General features: G+C 37.1%; 1 protein-coding gene across 3 annotated transcripts in view; it reads left to right on the top strand.

Moving 5' to 3' along the window:
- FAR1 (fatty acyl-CoA reductase 1) overlaps positions 1 to 20,275 on the top strand; it is a 72,978-nt gene that overhangs the window by 21,304 nt on the left and 31,399 nt on the right. For all 3 annotated transcript variants that reach the window (XM_067749821.1, XM_067749820.1, XM_067749822.1), the window contains one exon: positions 11,956 to 12,151. In XM_067749821.1, coding sequence (XP_067605922.1) covers positions 11,963 to 12,151 — 189 coding nt within the window. In that variant the 5' untranslated portion in view covers positions 11,956 to 11,962. The remainder of the gene's footprint in view (positions 1 to 11,955; positions 12,152 to 20,275) is intronic.

Raw genomic sequence — 20,275 nt, 5'->3', positions numbered from 1 at the left:
TTTTATAGATAAGGAAACAGGTTAAGAGTAGTAGGTTTATCTTAGGATCTCATGGCTTCAAAGTGGCAGAGCCTGGACCTCAGCCACTAGCAAGTAAAGGTATCTTAGTTTAAGTAGCTTTATAATGTGTTCTCTTAATGTAAGTTTATGTGCATAATATAAAACCCACTAGGAAAACCCACTTTAGCAAGAAAGCCTCTAAGTAATTGTGATATTTGGTACCCACCATTTTGCTGGTCTTCTGAAAGATTTCTGCCTCTTTAACTATTGAACCATAGGATAAGGCACTTTTTGAAGAAAATACCCAGCTGCCACTGCTAGGTGGTGTATCCTAAGGCATCTCAAGAACAGTGAAAATAAATATGAATCATGTTTCACAGCTTCTCTGCCCTGGCACATGGAATAATATTGCTGCTTTTCTCATTACTGCAGTGCTGCAGCTACTTTTTAACAGCTGATAGGAGCTTTAGATATTTTCCTGTGTAAGTAGAATCATACAGTAGGAACCTAAACAGCATGCTCTGGAAGGATTGGCAGCATTTCTTTCCTGGCTTCTGCTTTTCCTGTAGCTTTTGGCCATACTAGCAGGACTATGTGGAAGATGTGATAAGTCTAGACTTTCCTTAAAAGGAGTGCTCATATGCACTTACTTTGCCAGTAAGTTAATAGGGTAAAGTATATTGGTGGGTGGGGGAATCAAGAATACCTGGAGACAGAGTTTAAAAATACTTGGTGCTTGTAAAGTTTTTGGTTGTGTTGTGATAAAGTTGGGGAGCTGTGGGAATCTGTTCTTTCTTCCATGAAGAGAACCTTAAGGATAAAATCACATGCAATTAGCTTTAAGCTAGTTACCTGAAACTGGTAAGAAGTAGTTTCATTCTACAACTCTCTTAGCAAATAATCTTTATACTGTTAAGGAGAGAGTATTAAATTCGGTAAAAATTTTCTGTTGTTTGGTTTTAACAGATTTTTATAGGGAGGGTGTCCTGGTAGGTGAGGAAGGGTTGAGCCAATCCTTTTAGGGTTGAGCCAATCACATATTCAGGCTATAAATCTTCAATTATTAAAGGGCAAACTGCTTAGTATCTTTTTCTGTCTTAAATGCATGTGTACACCTATGGAAAACTTTCTGGTTCCTGGTATCTGGTAGGTGCTTAATAAATATTTCTTGAATAGATTTTTACATATGAAGCTCAGAGAATTAAATAACTTGTTCTAGGTCATGTGTCTAGGACACTGTGTTTAATATATATTTAGTATGTAATTGTCATTAATACTTACCAGATTTGTTAGGTGTATTGATGCAGAATTATTCTTCATTTCTCCCCTATGACAACATTTTAATGCTCTATAGTTTTAATTAGGTTTGGGGGTCAACGAAGTCTTGAAATAGTCTTATTAGACCTGAAGCAGATTATAAGTAGAGTAACCATACTGTGAAAACTGGAACACTTTTGAGAAGAGGGGACTCTAATCAAAGTTAAGCTGGAATAATGTGTAAAACCAGGCTTATTCCAGGAAAACCAGGACATATATGGTAACCCTATATTTACTTTTATTTTTTACAGTGAACTTTTTTTTTTTTTTTTTGCGGTACGCGGGCCTCTCACTGTTGTGGCCTCTCCCGTTGCGGAGCACAGGCTCCGGACGCGCAGGCTCAGCGGCCATGGCTCACGGGCCCAGCCGCTCCGCGGCATGTGGGATCTTCCCAGACCCGGGCACGATCCCATGTCCCCTGCAGCGGCAGGCGGACTCTCAACCACTGCGCCACCAGGGAAGCCCTACAGTAAACTTTTTATTGACGTATAACATACCTTCAGAAAGTCCATAAATCCTGTGTACAACTTGACGAGTTTTAAAAATGAGCCACCCGGATCAAGAAATAGAACATAATCAGTATCCCAGAAGCCTCCCTCACACCCTTTTTGGTCACTACCTCTTCCTCCCCTGGAATATAACCATTGTTCTGACTTTTAACCATAGATGATTTTTGCCTGTTTTTGAACTTTATATGCATGATATCATACAGTATACACCTTTTGTGTCTGGCCTCTTTGGCTCAGTGTTCTCTTTGTGAGCCCCATCCATGTGGTGTGTAGGATAATTCCTTCATTCTCATTGTTTTTTAATATTCCATTGTATGAATATACTATAATTTATGTAATATACTATTGACCAGACATTGGGTTTTTAAAATTTTGGGTCAGTAGGAATAGTGCTGCTACAAACATGTAAACATTGTTTATGAGTCTTTTGGTGAACAAATGTACTCATTTCTGTTGGGTATATAATCAGGAATGGAGCTGCTACATCATATGATATGTGATTGTTTAGCTTTATTAGGTTGTACAACTTTTACTAAGTGTTATAACTATCTGTACTTTCTCCAGCAGTAGATGAGAGTTCCATTTTTCTCTCTCTGAAACTTTACCAATACTATGTATTGTCTGTCTTTTTCATTTTAGCCATTCTGGGGACAGTGTACCAGGATCACATTGAGGTTTGATAACTAATGAAGTTCAGCCCTTTTTAAAACTATATTTTATTTTTATTTATTTATTTTTGGTTGTATTGGGTCTTTGTTGCTGTGCGCAGGCTTTCTCCAGTTGTGGGGAGCGGGGGCTACTCTTCATTGCATGCGCGGACTTCTCATTGCAGTGGCTTCTCTTGTTGTGGAGCATGGGCTCTCGGTGCGTGGGCTCAGTAGTTGTGGCACACAGGCATAGTTGCTCCGTGGCATGTGGGATCTTCCCGGACCAGGGATCGAACCCATGTCCCCTGCATTGGCAGGTGGATTCTTAACCACTATGCCACCAGGGAAGTCCTCAGCCCTTTTTTATGTGCTAATTGGCCATTTGGATACTCTCCCTTATGCTTCCTTTTCTGTTCAAGGCTTTCCCATTTTCTATTGTTTTTTTCACTTCTCCTTATTCATTTGTAGTTCTTCATATATTCTGGGTAGTAATCAGTTGTCATTTATACATACTACTGCAAATATCTTTTACCTGTTTTGCCTTTTCTCTCTGTTAATAGTGTTGTGGGATGAACTCAGTTTTAGTGTCTTCCAGTTTATCAATATTTTTCCTTTTTGGTTAGCACTTCTTGTGTCCTATTTAATAAATATTTGCCTACCCCATGATCATGGAGATGTTCTGTGTCATCTTCTAGAATCATAACTATTTTACCTTTCACATTTGGGTGTATAGTCTGTCTGGAATTCATTTTTGTGTGTGGTGTGGTATAGAAGTCAAGATTCATTTTTTGCTATATGGACATCCATTGATTGTACTCTTCTCTTCTTGTCCCAATACCACATTTCTGTAGCTTTATAATACATCTTGTTACATGGTAATATAAGTTCTCCAGCTTTGTTGTTCTTAATGCTTGTCTTGGCTACTCTTGGCCCTTTGTATTTCTGTAACATTTTAGAGTCTTAGTTTCCATACGTAAATAAAAACAGCTTAAATTTTGATTGGGATTGTATTGAATCTAAGGAATGTAGTACATCTCTCCATTTATTTAAGTACTGTTTGATTTCTCTCAATGTTTTGTAGTTTTCCATTAGTATCTTTTACATTTATTTCTAATTTTTGGTGTTCTCAAAAAAAAAATAATTCAGGGGCTTCCCTGGTGGTGCAGTGGTTAAGAATCCGCCTGCCAATGCAGGGGACACGGGTTCGAGCCCTGGCCCGGGAAGATGCCACATGCCATGGAGCAGTTAAGCCTGTGCGCCACAACTACTGAGTCTGTGCTCTAGAACCGTGAGCCACAGCTACTGAAACCCATGTGCCTAGAGCCTGTGCTCTGCAACAAGAGAAACCACCGTAATGAGAAGCCCGTGCACCACAACAAAGACCCAACTCAGCCCCCCAAAAAAATTCGTTGAGGTGAAATTCACATAATATAAAATTAATCATTTTAAAGGGAAAAATTCAATGACATTTGCTACATTCACAATGTTATGCAGCTGCCACCTCTGTCTAGTTCCAGAATTCCTTCACTCCAGAGTAAAGCTCCTGAAGCAGTTTTCCTCCACTGCCCACTCTCTCCACTCTTCAGCTCCTGCCAACCACTAGTCTGCATTGTCTCTATGGATTTATCTATTCTGGATATTTCATAAAAGTGAAATCCTATAGTATGTGATCTTCTATATCTGATTTTTTAAACTTAGTATGTTTTTGAGGTTCATCCCCCATTGTAGTACGTGTCAGTACTTCATTCCTTATTATGACTGAATAATATTCCACTATATGTACATGATTTGTTGATCCATTCATTTGTTGATGGACTTTTGGGCTGTTTGTACTATTTGGCTGTTGTAAACACTGCTGCTATAAGCAAGTGTGTATGTGTACTTTTTGAGTACCTATCTGCAGATCTTTGGGGTGTATACCTAGGAGCAGAATTGCAGGGTCATATGATAATTTTTTGTTTAACTTTTTGAGGAACTGCCAAACTTTCCCACAGCAGCTGAATCATTTTTCATTCCCATCAGCAATGTGCATGAGTTCCAGTTTCTCTGCATCCTCATCAGTCGATACTTGATATTTTCCATAATTTTTTGGTGTTTTGGATGGTATTATAAGTGGTATAGTTTTTTTTTAACTTTATTTCTTGTGTGTTGGTGGTGTATAGAAATACATTTGTTTTTTTTTCTGTATAAACCTTGTATCTAGTTCTCAAATTCACTTGGTAATTCTAATAATTTACTTACGTATTGTCTGAATTTTCTGTGTACATTTGCATTTCTGATTTCCAATGCTTTCTTTTTTTAAATTTTATTTTTTTTTATACAGCAGGTTCTTATTAGTTATCCATTTTATACATATTAGTGTATATATGTCAATCCCAATCTCCCAATTCATCACCCCCCCCCACCCCCCCCGCCACTTTCCCCCCTTGGTGTCCATATGTTTGTTCTCTACATCTGTGTCTCAATTTCTGCCCTGCAAACTGGTTCATCTGTACCATTTTTATAGGTTCCACATATATGTGTTAATATACGATATTTTTCTTTTCCTGACTTACTTCACTCTGCATGACAGTCTCTAGATTCATCCATGTCTCTAAGGTGACCCAATTTCTTTCCTTTTTATGGCTGAGTAATATTCCACTGTATGTATGTACCACATCTTCTTCATCCATTTGTCTGTCAATGGGCATTTAGGTTGCTTCCATGACCTGGCTGTAGTAAATAGTGCTGCAATGAACATTGATGTGCATGTGTCTTTTTGAATTATGGTTTTCTCTGAGTATATGCCCAGTAGTGGTATTGCTGGGTCATATGGTAATTCTATTTTTAGTTTTTTAAGGAACCTCCATACAGTTCTCCATAGTGGCGGTATCAATTTACATTCCCACCAACAGTGCAAGAGGGTTCCCTTTTCTCCACACCCTCTCCAGCATTTGTTGTTTGTAGATTTTCTGATGATGCCCCTTCTAACTGGTGTGAGGTGATACCTCATTGTACTTTTGATTTGCATTTCTCTAATAATTAGTGACGTAGAGCCGCTTTTCATGTTCTTCTTGGCCATCTGTATGTCTTTGAAGAAATGTCTATTTAGGTTTTCTGCCCATTTTTGGATTGGGTTGTTTGTTTTTTTAATATTGAGCTGCACGAGCTGTTTATATATTTTGGAGATTAACCCTTTGTCCGTTGATTCATTTGCAAATATTTTCTCCCATTCTGAGGGTTGTCTTTTCATCTTGTTTGTAGTTTCCCTTGCTTTGCAAAAGCTTTTAGGTTTCATTAGGTCCCGTTTGTTTATTTTTGCTTTTATTTCCATTACTCTTAAGAGGTGGATCAAAAAACGTCTTGCTGTGATTTATGTCAAAGAGTGTTCGTCCTATGTTTTCCTCTAAGAGTTTTTATAGTGTCTGGCCTTACATTTAGGTCTCTAATCCATTTTGAGATTATTTTTGTGTATGGTGTTAGGGAGTGTTCTAATTTCAGTCTTTTACATGTAGCTGTCCAGTTTTCCCAGCATCACTTATTGAAGAGACTGTCTTTTCTCCATTGTATATCCTTGCCTCCTTTGTCATAGATTGTTGACCATAGGTGTGTGGGTTTATCTCTGGGCTTTCTGTCCTGTTCTATTGATCTATATTTCTCCTTTTGTGCCAGTACCATCATATTGATTACTGTAGCTTTGTAGTATAGTCTGAAGTCAGGGAGTCTGATTCCTCCAGCTCCGTTTTTCTCCCTCAAGATTGCTTTGGCTATTCGGGGTCTTTTGTGTCTCCATACAAATTTTAAGATTTGTTGTTCCAGTTATGTAAAAAATGTCATTGGTAATTTGATAGGGATTGCATTGAATCTGTAGATTGCTTTGGGTAGTATAGTCATTTTCACAATATTGATTCTTCCAGTCCAAGAACATGTTAAACATCTCTCCATCTGTTTGTATCATTAATTTCGTTCATCAGTGTCATATTGTTTTCTGCATACAGGTCTTCTGTCTCCCTGGGTAGGTTTATTCCTAGGTATTTTATTATTTTTGTTGCAGTGGTAAATGGGAGTGTTTCCTTAATTTCTCTTTCAGATTTTTCATCATTAGCGTATAGGAATGCAAGAGATTTCTGTGCATTAATTTTGTATCCTGCAGCTTGACCAGATTCACTGATTAGCTCTAGCAGTTTTTTGGTGGCATCTTTAGGATTCTGTATGTATAGTATCATGTCATCTGCAAACAGTGACAGTTTTACTTCTTCTTTTCCAATTTGTATTCCTTTTATTTCTTTTTCTTCTCTGATTGCCGTGGCTAGGACTTCCAAGACTATGTTGAATAATAGTGGTGAGAGTGGACATCCTTGTCTTGTTCCTGATCTTAGAGGAAATGCTTTCAGTTTTGCACCATTGAGAATGATGTTTGCTGTGGGTTTGTCGTATATGGCCTGTTTATGTTGAGGTAGGTTCCCTCTGTGCCTACTTTCTGGAGAGTTTTTATCATAAATATGTGTTGAATTTTGTCAAAAGCTTTTTTGCATGTATTGAGTTGATCATATGGTTTTTATTCTTCAATTTGTTCATATGGTTTATCACATTGATTGATTTGCGTATATTGAAGAATCCTTGCATCCCTGGGATAAATCCCACTTGATCATGGTGTATGATCCTTTTAATGTGTTGTTGCATTCTGTTTGCTAGTATTTTGTTGAGGATTTTTGCATCTGTATTCATCAGTGATATTGGTGTGTAATTTTCTTTTTTTGTAGTATCTTTGTCTGGTTTTGGTATCAGGGTGATGGTGGCCTCATAGAATGAGTTTGGGCATGTTTCTTCCTCTGCAATTTTTTGGAAGAGTTTGAGAAGGATGGGTGGTAGCTCTTCTCTAAATGTTTGGTAGAATTCACCTGTGAAGCCATCTGGTCCTGGACTTTTGTTTGTTGGAAGATTTTTAATCACAGTTTCAATTTCAGTGCTTGTGATTGGTCTGTTCATATTTTCTATTTCTTCCTGGTTCAGTCTTGGAAGGTTATAGCTTTCTAAGGATTTGTCCATTTCTTCCAGGTTGTCCATTTTATTGGCATAGAGTTGTTGGTAGTAGTGTCTTAGGATGCTTTGTACTTCTGCGGTGTCTGTTGTAACTTCTCCTTTTTCATTTCTAATTTTATTGATTTGAGTGCTCTCCTTCTTTTTCTTGATGAGTCTGGCTAATGGTTTATCAATTTTGTTTATCTTCTCAAAGAACCAACTTTTAGTTTTGTTGATCTTTGCTATTGTCTTCTTTGTTTCTATTTCATTTATTTCTTCTCTGATCTTTATAATTTCTTTCCTTCTGCTAACTTTGGGTTTTGTTTGTTCTTCTTTCTCTAGTTCCTTTAGGCATAAGGTTAGATTGTTTATTTGAGATTTTTCTTGTTTCTTGAGGTAGGCTTGTATTGCTATAAACGTCCCTCTTAGAACTGCTTCTGCTGCATCCCATAGGTTTTGGATCATTGTGTTTTCATTGTCTTTTGTCTCTAGGTATTTTTTGATTTCCTCTTTGATTTCTTTAGTGATCTCTTGGTTATTTTGTAACATATTGTTTTGTCAAAATATGAACAATCCATGTGTTTGTGTGTTTTACGTTTTTTTCCCTGTAATTGCTTTCTAATCCCATAGCGTTGTGGTCAGAAAAGATGCTTGATATGATTTGAATTTTCTTAAATTTACTGAGTCTTGATTTGTGACCCAAGACATGATCTATCCTGGAGAACGTTCCATGCGCACTTGAGAAGAAAGTGTAATCTGCTGTTTTCGGATGGAATGTCCTATAGATATCAATTAATTCTGTCTGGTCTATTGTGTCATTTAAAGCTTGTGTTCCTTATTAATTTTCTGTTTGGATGATCTGTCCATTGATGTAAGTGAGGTGTTAAAGTCCCCCAGTATTACTGTGTTATTGTTGATTTATTGTTTTGTTTTGTTTTGGCGGTATGTGGGCCTCTCACTGTTGTGGCCTCTCCCGTTGCGGAGCACAGGCTCCAGACGCGCAGGCTCAGAGACCATGGCTCACGGGCCCAGCCACTCCACGGCATGTGGGATCTTCCCGGACTGGGGCACAAACTCGTGTCCCCTGCATCACCAGGCAGACTCTCAACCACTGCACCACCAGGAAAGCCCCGATTTATTCTTTTATAGCTGTTAGCAGTTGCCTTATGTATTGAGGTGCTCCTATGTTGGGTGCATATATATTTATAATTGTTATGTTTTGTTCTTGGATTGATCCCTTGATCCTTATGTAGTGTCCTTCCTTGGGTCTTGTAACATTCTTTATTTTAAAGTCTATTTTGTCTGATATAGTTTTGCCACTCCAGCTTTCTTTTGATTTCTATTTGCATGGAATATCTTTTTCCATCCCCTCACTTTCAGTCTGTATGTGTTCCTAGGTTTGAAGTTGGTCTCTTGTAGACAGCATATATATGGGTCTTGTTTTTGTATCCATTCAGCAAGCCTGTGTCTTTTGGTTGGAGCATTTAATCCATTCACGTTTAAGGTAATTATCAATATGTACGTTCCTGTTACCATTTTCTTAATTGTTTTGGGTTTGTTTTGGTTGGTACTTTTCTTCTCTTGTGTTTCCCACTTAGAGAAGTTCCTTTAGCATTTGTTGTAGAGCTGGTTTGGTGGTGCTGAATTCTCTTAGCTTTTGCTTGTCTGTAAAGCTTTTGATTTCTCCTTCGAATCTGAATGAAATCCTTGCCGTGTAGAGTAATCTTGGTTGTAGGTTCTTCCCTTTCGTCACTTTAAATATGCCATGCCATTCCCTTCTGGCTTGTAGAGTTTCTGCTGAGAGATCAGCTGTTAACCTTATGGGAGTTGCCTTGTATGTTATTTGTCGTTTTTTCCTTGCTGCTTTCAATAATTTTTTTTTGTCTTTAATTTTTGCCAGTTTGATTACTGTGTGTCTCAGTGTGTTTCTCCTTGGGTTTATCCTGTATGGGACTATCTGTGCTTCCTGGACGTTGGTGGCTATTTCCCTTCCCATGTTAGGGAAGTTTTCGCCTATAATCTTTTCAGATATTTTCTCAGGTCATTTCTCTCTCTCTTCTCCTTCTGGGACTCCTATAATGCGAACGTTGTTGTGTTTAATGTCCCAGAGGTCTCTCAGGCTGTCTTCATTTCTTTTCATTCTTTTTTCTTTATTCTGTTCCGCAGCAGTGAATTCCACCATTCTGCCTTCCAGGTCGCTCATCCGTTCTTCTGCCTCAGTTATTCTGCTATTGATTCCTTCTAGTGTATTTTCCATTTCAGTTATTGTGTTGTTCATTTCTGTTCGTTCTTTAATTCTTCTAGGTCTTTGTTAAACATTTCTTGCATCTTCTTGATCTTTGCCTCCATTCTTTTTGCGAGGTCCTGGATCATCTCCACTATCATTATTCTGATTTCTTTTTCTGGAAGGTTGCCTATCTCCACTTCATTTAGTTGCTTTTCTGGGGTTTTATCTTGTTCCTTCATCTGGTGCATAGCACTCTGCCTTTCCATCTTGTCTATCTTTCTGTGAATATGGTTTTTGTTCCACAGGCTGCAGGATTGTAGTTCTTCTTGCTTCTGCTGTCTGCCTTCTGGTGGATGAGGCTATCTAAGAGGCTTGTGCAAGTTTCCTGATAGGAGGGACTGGTGGTGGGTAGAGCTGGCTGTTGCTGTGGTGGGCAGAGCTCCGTCTCCAATGGTTTCTGATTCTCTGTTCCTTTTTCATAGTAGTTTACTCGATGGATGCAATATTCTTGTGAATGACTTGGGGGGTATTTATTAGAATTTAAATTTCCTGTAAATTTTTCATTACCTTAGTTTTCGTGGTTGATTCTGTTGCTTTTCATTTTGGTCCTTCTTAATTTTGTGGATATTCCTTAAATATCTGATGATCCTTAGTTATCCATATTTATGAAGGACTAGTATGATTGGTTTTGGTAGCTGATACTGCCTTCCTCTCAGTTTTCTGAAGCCTGATTTTCCAAGAGATCTTTTCTCCAAGTGGAATTACTGAGAGCTCTGTATGAGTTTGTTTTAAGGGTCAGCAGCAGCCAGATAATCTAAGGACCTAAAATTTATTTCTGGGGCACAAGTGCTCTGAAGACTTTTCTTCTTTTGGTTGTTTTTGTTTCCTTTCTCCCAGTGCCCCACCTCCATTTGTGGATGTACAGAGCAACCTCAAACTTAGCCCTACTTCTCTTTTGTCCTTTAGCAGCCATGCTGGATGTTCTCAGCAGATCTGGATACTAAGCCTGGGAGCCAAAGTTTATACAGGAAGTAAGACTGTCAGGAGTGGCTTTGCTGTTCTGTGAGCAACCTTTAGGTACCTTAATTTCCCTAAGCTTTTATTCAGCTTCTTGATCCTGAACTTGGTGTTTTCTATTTAGGGGGTTGGGACAGCTCTTGCCTCCTTATGGTGCTTTCCTATGTTTGTTTTGCTTAGGTTGTTATTTCTTATGCTATGGCTTCTCTATCAGTTTAGTCTCATCTGTTTCGTGTGGAAATTCTTTTTTCTTGCCTTCCTTCCTACCTTCCTTCCTTCTTTTCTTTTTGCTTGTTAATGGGTTTTCAGATTGTTATAAATTTAATTTTTTATAATTGTGAAAAATTTAGATATAAAATACAGGTATCTACTCCTTAGCTTAAACAAAACATAAATACAATTGAAGCTTCTTATTCTCTTTTCTGATTGTATTATACTCTCTCTAATGCATTTATTAATATTATCATGTATATGCATTTCTAAACAGTAAGTAGCATCATTTTGAATGTGTTTGAGCCTTGAATAGTGACATACTGCATGAGTCCTTCTGCATCTTGTTTTTTCCACTCATCATGGTTCTTTTGTGTGTTCATTCTGTTAGTATACTCTCTTTTCTGCTGTTTCAGTGGAATTTGGGTAGGGAGGATAAGTCAGTCTATATATTCCTTACTATATTTCTTACTAAAAGGGAGGTTTAAGTACCTTTTGAATATATTGTCACTACAGACATATAAAAGAAAGGACTTGGTGTTACCTCTTGTTTCAACTGGTGATGATAGGTGAATATGACACCTCACCATGTTATACAAGCTAGGCAATTGAGTCTTGCTGCTGACCTCTATTTGGTGTTATAAATACTTTTGGAGACAGAGAAACACCACTTATTCATGTTTGGGGTTTAACTGAGGTTTAAGTGAAGATTTGGATTCTTATTGCTGAAGGAATTTTTAGAGGTCACTTGGTACAAACTGTACTAAAGAAACCCAGGCCCAGAGAAGGTGAGTGACTTGTCTGAGGTGGTCCAGGTAAAAACAGGGATTAGAAGCCAGTGTTGCAGTTCACTGTACTTTCCACCTTACTACAATGAGCCAAACGTTAATGTCCCCTTTTGTGTTAACGTTGAACTTTGATTTTTGCCTGTCCTTGAAAATACTTATTTGAATACCAAGAGATTTTCAGTATGTAACAATGAACATAAATCTTTGAAGTTGATGCTTATTTGTCATATTTTCCATAGGATCAGAATGGTTTCAATCCCAGAATACTATGAAGGCAAGAATGTCCTCCTCACTGGAGCTACTGGTTTCCTAGGGAAGGTACTTCTGGAAAAGTTGCTGAGGTCTTGTCCTAAGGTGAATTCAGTGTATGTTTTGGTGAGGCAGAAAGCTGGACAGACACCCCAGGAACGAGTAGAAGAAGTCATTAGTGGCAAGGTAAGTATGGAAAATGATCATTTGGAAGAGAGAAAAAAGTGTGTGTTTGTGCATGTAATTATTGTAATCATCAACAGCTTAGTATATTTCTTAAGTATCCTGAAAAAAATTGGTAAAAAAAAACCCCTATAAGAATGGCAGTAAACTGAATATGACTTGTGATCAGGAGGAGAAAAAAGCTTTCTTCTTTTTTTTTTTTTTTGAAAAAAGCTTTCTTCTATGATGAACAAAATTATATAACAAGTTCTAAATTACCTTTATGGTAAAGGTTTAATGTGTTTTTAGAATATTTGAGGCAGGTTATTTGTAATTACTAGATGTTTAAATAGTTTCAGAATGATAATAATGAGTTAGTTTCTAACTCCTACTATGCTGTGAGACAGTGCTTTGATAACAGTTAAAAATTTGTAAGCACTAATTGCTCCTCACAAAAGTATTAGGAAGTAGCAAAGTCACATATTCCCATTTGACAAATAAGAACATGGTGACAGAGGGGTTATATAGAATATAAGAGTATGTCATACATTTGAACCTTTAGTAAAATATGGCTAAGAAAAAATGGAAATGAGCTGGAGTAAAATTATTTCACAGTTATAGGCTTTAGAATTTATCTGACATTCATTGTTAGTAAGTTTGGTATAGTAGCTATGTAATTTTTTAGTTATTAGGTGGGTATCTGGTACCTTTTAACCTTCTAGGGCAGCTGTGACTTATGTATAAAAAAACAAAAAAGACCAAAACTAGAAACCTCTGAGTTACTCTGAGCAGTGAAAGAATTGCTGAAAAGTATCAAAAGATATGTTGATTAATTATAGATTAACAGTTCTCTAGAGTTAATAAATAATTTATTAGACATGATTTGTATTCCAGCCTGTTTTGATCTTTCAGTAGAAATCCATAGTTAATAGTGGCTGACATTTATTGAGTGCTTAAGTTGTGCCAGGCACTGTGTGCAAAGCACCTCATATGTATTTAATTATCACGGGAACTCTTCAAGGTAAGTACTGGTCTTATTCCCATTCTACAAGGTCATATAGTTAGTGTTAGAGCCAATGTCTGTGAACGATTGAAACCAGAGCTCATGCTCTGGCAGGGACAGATGTTGATATATCGCATTTTACAAATATGGACAATGAGTCTCAGAGGTGGTTATTTTATCTGAAGTTGTGTAGCTAATAGATGTCGGATATAACGCAGATGACTTGATAACAAATCCCTTTCTACTTTATAGCATTACTTCCCCAATAGATAAGAAAGTAAGGCAAAGATGATGGAACACTTTGTGATAAAATGGAAAAAGTAATCTTGAGACTTGGATACCTTACTAGTTGTATGTTGTAGCTGGTACACACTGAGTAAAAATAGCTTAATTTCCCTAAGCCAATGGCAAAAAGCTTGGTGCCCAAGTTTACAAAAATTAAAAGAGAAGATGACAAAAGCAAAGGAGAAGTGCATGAAGGGCAGCGAATAACAGAAGTTAACATCAGAAGGAATAAGAGTCAGTTTATGGGTTAGGGCAGTAGTGGGAAGCTTATCTCCTAGGAGTGATAAAGTATGATAACAGAAAAATAATAGAAAAAGAGAAGGTACACAATAAGACCTGTACAGAAGTGTGGGAGGGTTTAAATATAACTTTTAATTTTCTTAACATTACAGAGTTAAAATAAAATACAGTCACTAATATTCACTACAGTGACTTAGGATAAATTAAGAAAAGGTTAAACTATATTTAGAATGTTTTCTTTACTAAGATGTTACGTTGTTTGAGAATGATTTCCATTCAAATATAATTTTGGTTCAGAAAGATAAACTTCTCTTTTGTGAAGCATCCACGTTTTTCTTGTTTGTATTCCCCCTCCTCCCCATTAAGAGGTAATCCTAGACCTACAGGGTTGTAACAGTGATGTAAATTAATATTTGTTTTTACTTTAAAAAATAAATTGTTTGAAACTATTAATAGGGCATTAAAGAATAAAAATAATATTTACTTTTGTCCCACTGTTTATTGAGTTTGTCCCCACATGAAAACTTTAAATAATCTTTATTTCAACTAGAAAAACTTCTTTTCTCTGAATTACTTTTTAAAACAAATCTACTTCTTTGAGGGCTACTCAGTGACAGTACAGCTCACAAGGGTAGTTATACTCTAGTAACGTTCTTCCCATTGCCCCAAACTCTCGTGCACTTGTGTTCTTCCCATTTGCCCTCCCTTCCACAAAGATGTGAGTCCTGCTACATACTAGAAGCTGTTCAGGTTACTAGAGATACGGCAATGAAGAAAACAAAATCCCAGCATTTGGAATTTACATTCTAGTTAGGGAGACAAGTTAACAACTATATAACATGTTGAATAGTGCCACGTGCTGTTCAAAAGTAAAGCAGAAAAGGGGGATTGAAAGCGATGGAGGTGCTGCTTTAGATACGATGGTCAGAAAAAGTTCTCTCTGAGGTGACGTTTGGTCAGAGACCTGAATGATGAAGTGAGGAAGAATGCATGTGGTACGTGGAGGAAGAGTGTTAAAGGTAGAGAGAACAGCACGGGCAAAGGCTCTGAGAACTGCTTGGCAGGTTGGAAGAGTGTCAGAGCAAGCTGTGGTGTTTGCTTTACTGGACTCTGTATAAGGCATGTAAAGTAAATACTAAGTGCCGGAGTATATTCCTACTAACACTTTCCTCTACCCAAGTGAGATTTTTGCCTTTTAAAATACAATCGAAATTGTTAATTATTCTTTTAAATTTTTGCTTGTTTGACTTGAGGAAGAGGGCTTCAAACAAATATTTATACTTACACATGAGAAAAATGTAGCAAGTGTTAACTTTAAACTCTTAGATTAAGGAATTATCACATGAACTTTCTATGTACTTATTTTTAAAAGTAAGATGTGGGTTAAATGTGAAAACAGAGAACAGAGTAGTGATTACCAGAGAGGAAGGGGTTGGGGGTAGGGTGAAATGGGTAAAGGGGGTCAACTGTATGGTGACAGATGGAAACTAAACTTTTGTTGGTGAGCACGCAGTAGTGTATATAGGAGTCAAAATATAATGTCCTAATCGTGGAACTTATATGATGTTATAAACCAGTGTTAGTTATCTCAATTAAAAAAAAAGACAAGGGACTTCCCTGGCGATCCATTGGTTAAGACTCTTTGCTTCCACTGGAGGGGGCATGGGTTCGATCCCTAGTCGGGGAACTAAGATCCTGGGTGCCAAGGGGAATGGCCCCCCCCCACACACACACACAAAAAGACAAGTTTTAGTCATTTTCATTATTGTTTCTAAATTCTTTAGAGACAATAAAAAAAAGATGTGAGTTAATATTTCAGTATTTACTACCGTAAAATCTAGCTACATAATAACTATGCTTGAAGAATTTGCCATCTTAAAGTGTGGTAGGTACAAAGGTCATTTTCAGTTTTTCCTGAGAACTGGGAAGATCAACTAAACTGTATTCAATATCATTTTAAAATTAAAAGTATTTGGTAGCCTAGTGTAAGGACTTTTTAAAAAATGTGATATAATTTATAGCTTTTTTCCAAGTGACTTTTAATTAAAACTCTTGAGCAAATTATTTGATAATGTATATTGACTGCAGTGTATTGCAGACTGATATTATTACCTTATGGCTGTATTTTTTCATATCATCCAAATAGGTTGAAAGATTCTGTTTATTTAAGGCAGTGATTCTCAAACTTTTGATCTCTGGACCCCTTTACACTCTTAAAAATTATTGAGGACTTCAAAGAGATTTTGTTTTTGTGAGGTTTTATTTCAAATATCTTACTGATGTTTTATCGTAGTAGAGATTAAAATTGAGAATTTTTTTTCTTTCAGTCCGTAACACCTCTTTGTAAAGTTTAGAGACTTTAACAATACCTTACACAGACTACGTGTTAAATACATGTTGAATGATTGATTCAAATAAGATACTGCTATTTAAAACATTTTGCACAGAGCCTGGGCCATAGTAAAAACTCAAAACATGATAGAAGCAGTAATAGCAATGATAGTGATTTAGTACTTATGATAATTGTAGTGCAATATTAATATTGATTTATTTTATACTGGATTGCTAGATCATTCATCGAGTGCTGAGAGTTATTTAACAAGAACAATTTTCCAAACAGTCGGGTATTCACACTGTAGGTATGATCTGTGCTTCCCGAGTTCAGCTCTTCACCCATCTTTTTCTGTGTATAGATTTATCAAAGTAAGCTTTATGCTGTATTCCTCTTCTAGTTTCCTCTTTTCTTTTTTTTTAACATCTTTATTGGAGTATAATTGCTTTACAATGGTGTGTTAGTTAATGCTTTATAACAAAGTGAATCAGCTATACATATACATATATCCCTGTATCTCCTCCCTCTTGCGTCTCCCTACCACCCTCCCTATCCCACCCCTCTAGGTGGTCACAAAGCACCGAGCTGATCTCCCTGTGCTATGGGCTGCTTCCCACTAGTTATCTATTTTACCTTTGTTAGTATATGTAAGTCCATGCCACTCTCTCACTTTGTCCCAGCTTACCCTTCCCCCTCCCTGTGTCCTCAAGTCCATTCTCTACGTCTGCGTCTTTATTCCTGTCCTGTCCCTAGGTTCTTCAGAACCTTTTTTTTTTTTTTAGATTCCATATATATGTGTTAGCATACGGTATTTATTTTTCTCTTTCTGACTTACTTCACTCTATATGACAGTCTCTGTGTCCTTGCACCTCACTACAAATAACTCAATTTTGTTTCTTTTTATGGCTGAGTAATATTCCATTGTATATATGTGCCAATTCTTTATCCATTCATCTGTCGATGGACACTTAGGTTGCTTCCATGTCCTGGCTATTGTAAATAGAACTGCAGTGAACATTGTGGTACATGACCCTTTTTGAACTATGGTTTTCTCAGGGTATATGCCCAGTAGTGGGATTGCTAAGTCATATGGTAGTTCTATTTTTAGTTTTTTAAGGAACCTCCATACTGTTCTTCATAGTGGCTGTATCAATTTACATTCCCACCAAGAGTGCAAGAAGGTTCCCTTTTCTCCACACCCTCCAGCATTTATTGTTTGTAGATTTTTTGATGATGGCCATTCTGACTGGTGTGAGGTGATACCTCATTGTAGTTTTGATTTGCATTTCTCTAATGATTAGTGATGTTCAACATTCTTTCATGTGTTTGTTGGCAATCTGTGTATCTTCTTTGGAGAAATGTCTATTTAGGTCTTCTGCCCATTTTTGGATTGGGTTTTTTGTTTTTTTGATATTGAGTTGCATGAGCTGCTTGTAAATTTTGGAAATTAATCCTTTGTCAGTTGCTTCATTTGCAAATATTTTCTCCCATTCTGAGGGTTGTCTTTTTGTCTTGTTTATGGTTTCCTTTGCTGTGCAAAAGCTTTTTTCATTAGGTCCCATTTAAAATTGAGAAATTTTTAAAGTAAAAGAATATACATACAAGCACACATTCCATGAGCCATCGAGAGTGATGATGTCATTACACATGTAGCTTTGGAAAATTCCTCTCTATACTTGTGAGAGAATGAAAGTGAAAAATGCAAATAATGTTTTACTTTTATTATGAAAATAGTTTTGACTTCGTGAACTCCCTAAGTGGGAGTCTCAGGGACTCCTAGGATCTTCTACACTTTGCGAACTGGTGCTGATTAAGAGTGTACAGTGTTGCTTAGACCATGTGGGGACAGCCTACTGGCACATTCTAATGGATATACTGAATAGGGGCAAATGTTCATGCTTTAAGGAGAGAGTTGACTTTTGCAGACATCCAAAATTAATTTGAACCCAAGCTTGGCAGTAAAGATTCAGAGAATAAAATTGGAGTCAGAAACCAAAGTGATTAGAAAGCTGTGAGCTCAGTTTTGCAAGGGCTCTGACTCTATAGGCATATCCCTCCAAAGAAATGTCAATGATAGCATTATTTTTTTTTTTTTTGGAAGAGAATGATGCTCATTTGTCTATCTAAATTCTTATAGTCCTGTTGGAAAAAACAAAAAAATTAGCAAATCCTTACATAGCAACTAACCAGATTTTTTACTTTGAATGAACTTCGTATACCTTTGTGATAGTTCTTTGGATTAGAACTAATTGTCATGTCACAGTAGCTTTTCTTTGACATCATGCAGCAGATACTTAACATGTTGCTTTTATTTTTATTTAACTGTAGGATGTAAAATCCTTTCTCCAAAATTTAGAAGTTATCCCTAAACTTCTTAACTACTCAGATAGTGTATGTTAGTCTCTCTTCTTTTTCCTCTTTCTGATTTTTTGCCAGATCCTTTTGGAATTCTTTGCTTCCCTGAAAACCTGTGAGAAGGGAGTCATCAAGGGGGCTATCAGACCACAAGGCCTATTTTAAGTAATAATGCCTGCATGTGTGTTTTGCTGCCATCTCTGCCCTTTGTTTACTCATCTTGGCATTTTATCATGAACCACTTGTAATTGGTATATTGTAATTCCCTTCCCAACACCCTCCTTCCCCCTAGTGAGAGGTTATTTTTTCTTATTCATTTTTTATTTTTCAGAAAACATTTATTGTGTGTACTCAGTGCTGGGCACTTGACTTGATGTAAGGGGTTGAATTCAGGAATAAATAAGAGTCCCTGCCTTAATGGAGCCTACAGTCTAGAGAGTTTTTAAGAGGGAGGAGGGAAGGAAGAGAGAGTGTAGAGGTGTTAAGAGAGATTGGATAGGAGCAATTATTGAAGCTGATGTCTTGGTTGGAATTGAGGACCTAAGTAAAATGTGAAAGAGTTGGGCATCTTCTCTGGGGTCTCCAGGGTAATGCTTCTAAAATTTTTCCTCACCAGTAAGTCTGATTTGTAAAGAAAATGGTTATCTTCTACTGAAAGCCTGAAATTTCATTGAACTTTTATAGTTTAGTCTAAACATATGGCCATTATTTTCAATATAAAAATGCCTTGTCTCCACGTATTTGTCTAAATAAATATTTGACTAAAATACTCTATAAAATTTTGTCATTTTATCTTATGCTTTTAATTCCCCCCGGCACATCCCACCACTTACTCCTAGGGCCATTCATTCCCACTTATGTATAGCATTTCTGGTGAATCAATAAAATGAGTTCTTTTTATATCAAGTAGCAGTGAATATGTACACTTAAAGTTGTTAAGAAACTTTTAGGTAGAGCCTTCTGTGATTTTGAAACAGGAATAAAAGAGCATAGGCATAGAGCATATACTATAGTGGGACATTGTCTTATAGCAGAATTTCTCAACTTCAGCACTATTCATATTTTGGGCCAGATAATTCTTTGTTATGGGGAGCTGTCCTATGCATTGTAGGGTGGTCAGCATTCCTGGCCTCTACCCACTGAATGCCAGCAGCTCCCTCTCCTCACCATCCCAGTTTTGACAAAGAAAAATGTCTTCAGACATCACCAAATGTTCCCTGGGGGCTAAAATTGCCCCAACTTGAGAACCACTGATTTACAGGAATGTCTCTGGGAAGGTAAACCTCATTGCTGGCAAGGAGTGCAAATAGTTGACCACAAAATAAATTCTGGAAAGGGAATAAAATACATTAAAGAGGGCATTAGTGGACTTAGTAAAGTAGGAACTAATTGGGATACCAGTGGGTTAAAAACTTTGGAAAAGATGGTATTGAATAAAGAGATGGTAGCTAAAGAAGGGAAGAGCATCACATTTGAGATGTAACTTGTGAAGCAGCGTGATCATGTATTGGTGGTAGTGGTGGAGATATCTGATATGAAGGGGAATTAAAGGTCATTGGCAGTCTGGGAGAATGAAAAAGTCTGAATTCAGTGTGTTAAAAGTACTTTTCTGATCATTCCTCAGGCTCCTTTTTCTCTGCTAGACCCTTAAATATTCTTCAGAATTCTTTCCTAGGCCTTGATCTCTTTTTACTAGGTCCATTTAGGTAATTACTCAGCACCTTCTGTTTTGTGTGAGGTGAAAGGTTGTATTTTAAATTAGATTTGGAAAAAGCTTCATATAGTCTGGACCTTGGGTGCTCATCACTGCTGCTACCTGGGTGGTTAATAAAATCTATATCAGTAGTCTGACTCTTTCTTCCCTGAACTCAGGACCCACAGAGCCAGTTATCTCTACTAGACCAGTCTTCTGGGGTGTTCTCATTGGCACTTT

This window comes from Pseudorca crassidens, chromosome 9 (assembly GCF_039906515.1).
Source record: "Pseudorca crassidens isolate mPseCra1 chromosome 9, mPseCra1.hap1, whole genome shotgun sequence".
NCBI lineage: Eukaryota > Metazoa > Chordata > Mammalia > Artiodactyla > Delphinidae > Pseudorca > Pseudorca crassidens.
This window is presented reverse-complemented; position numbering and strand designations above follow the sequence as displayed.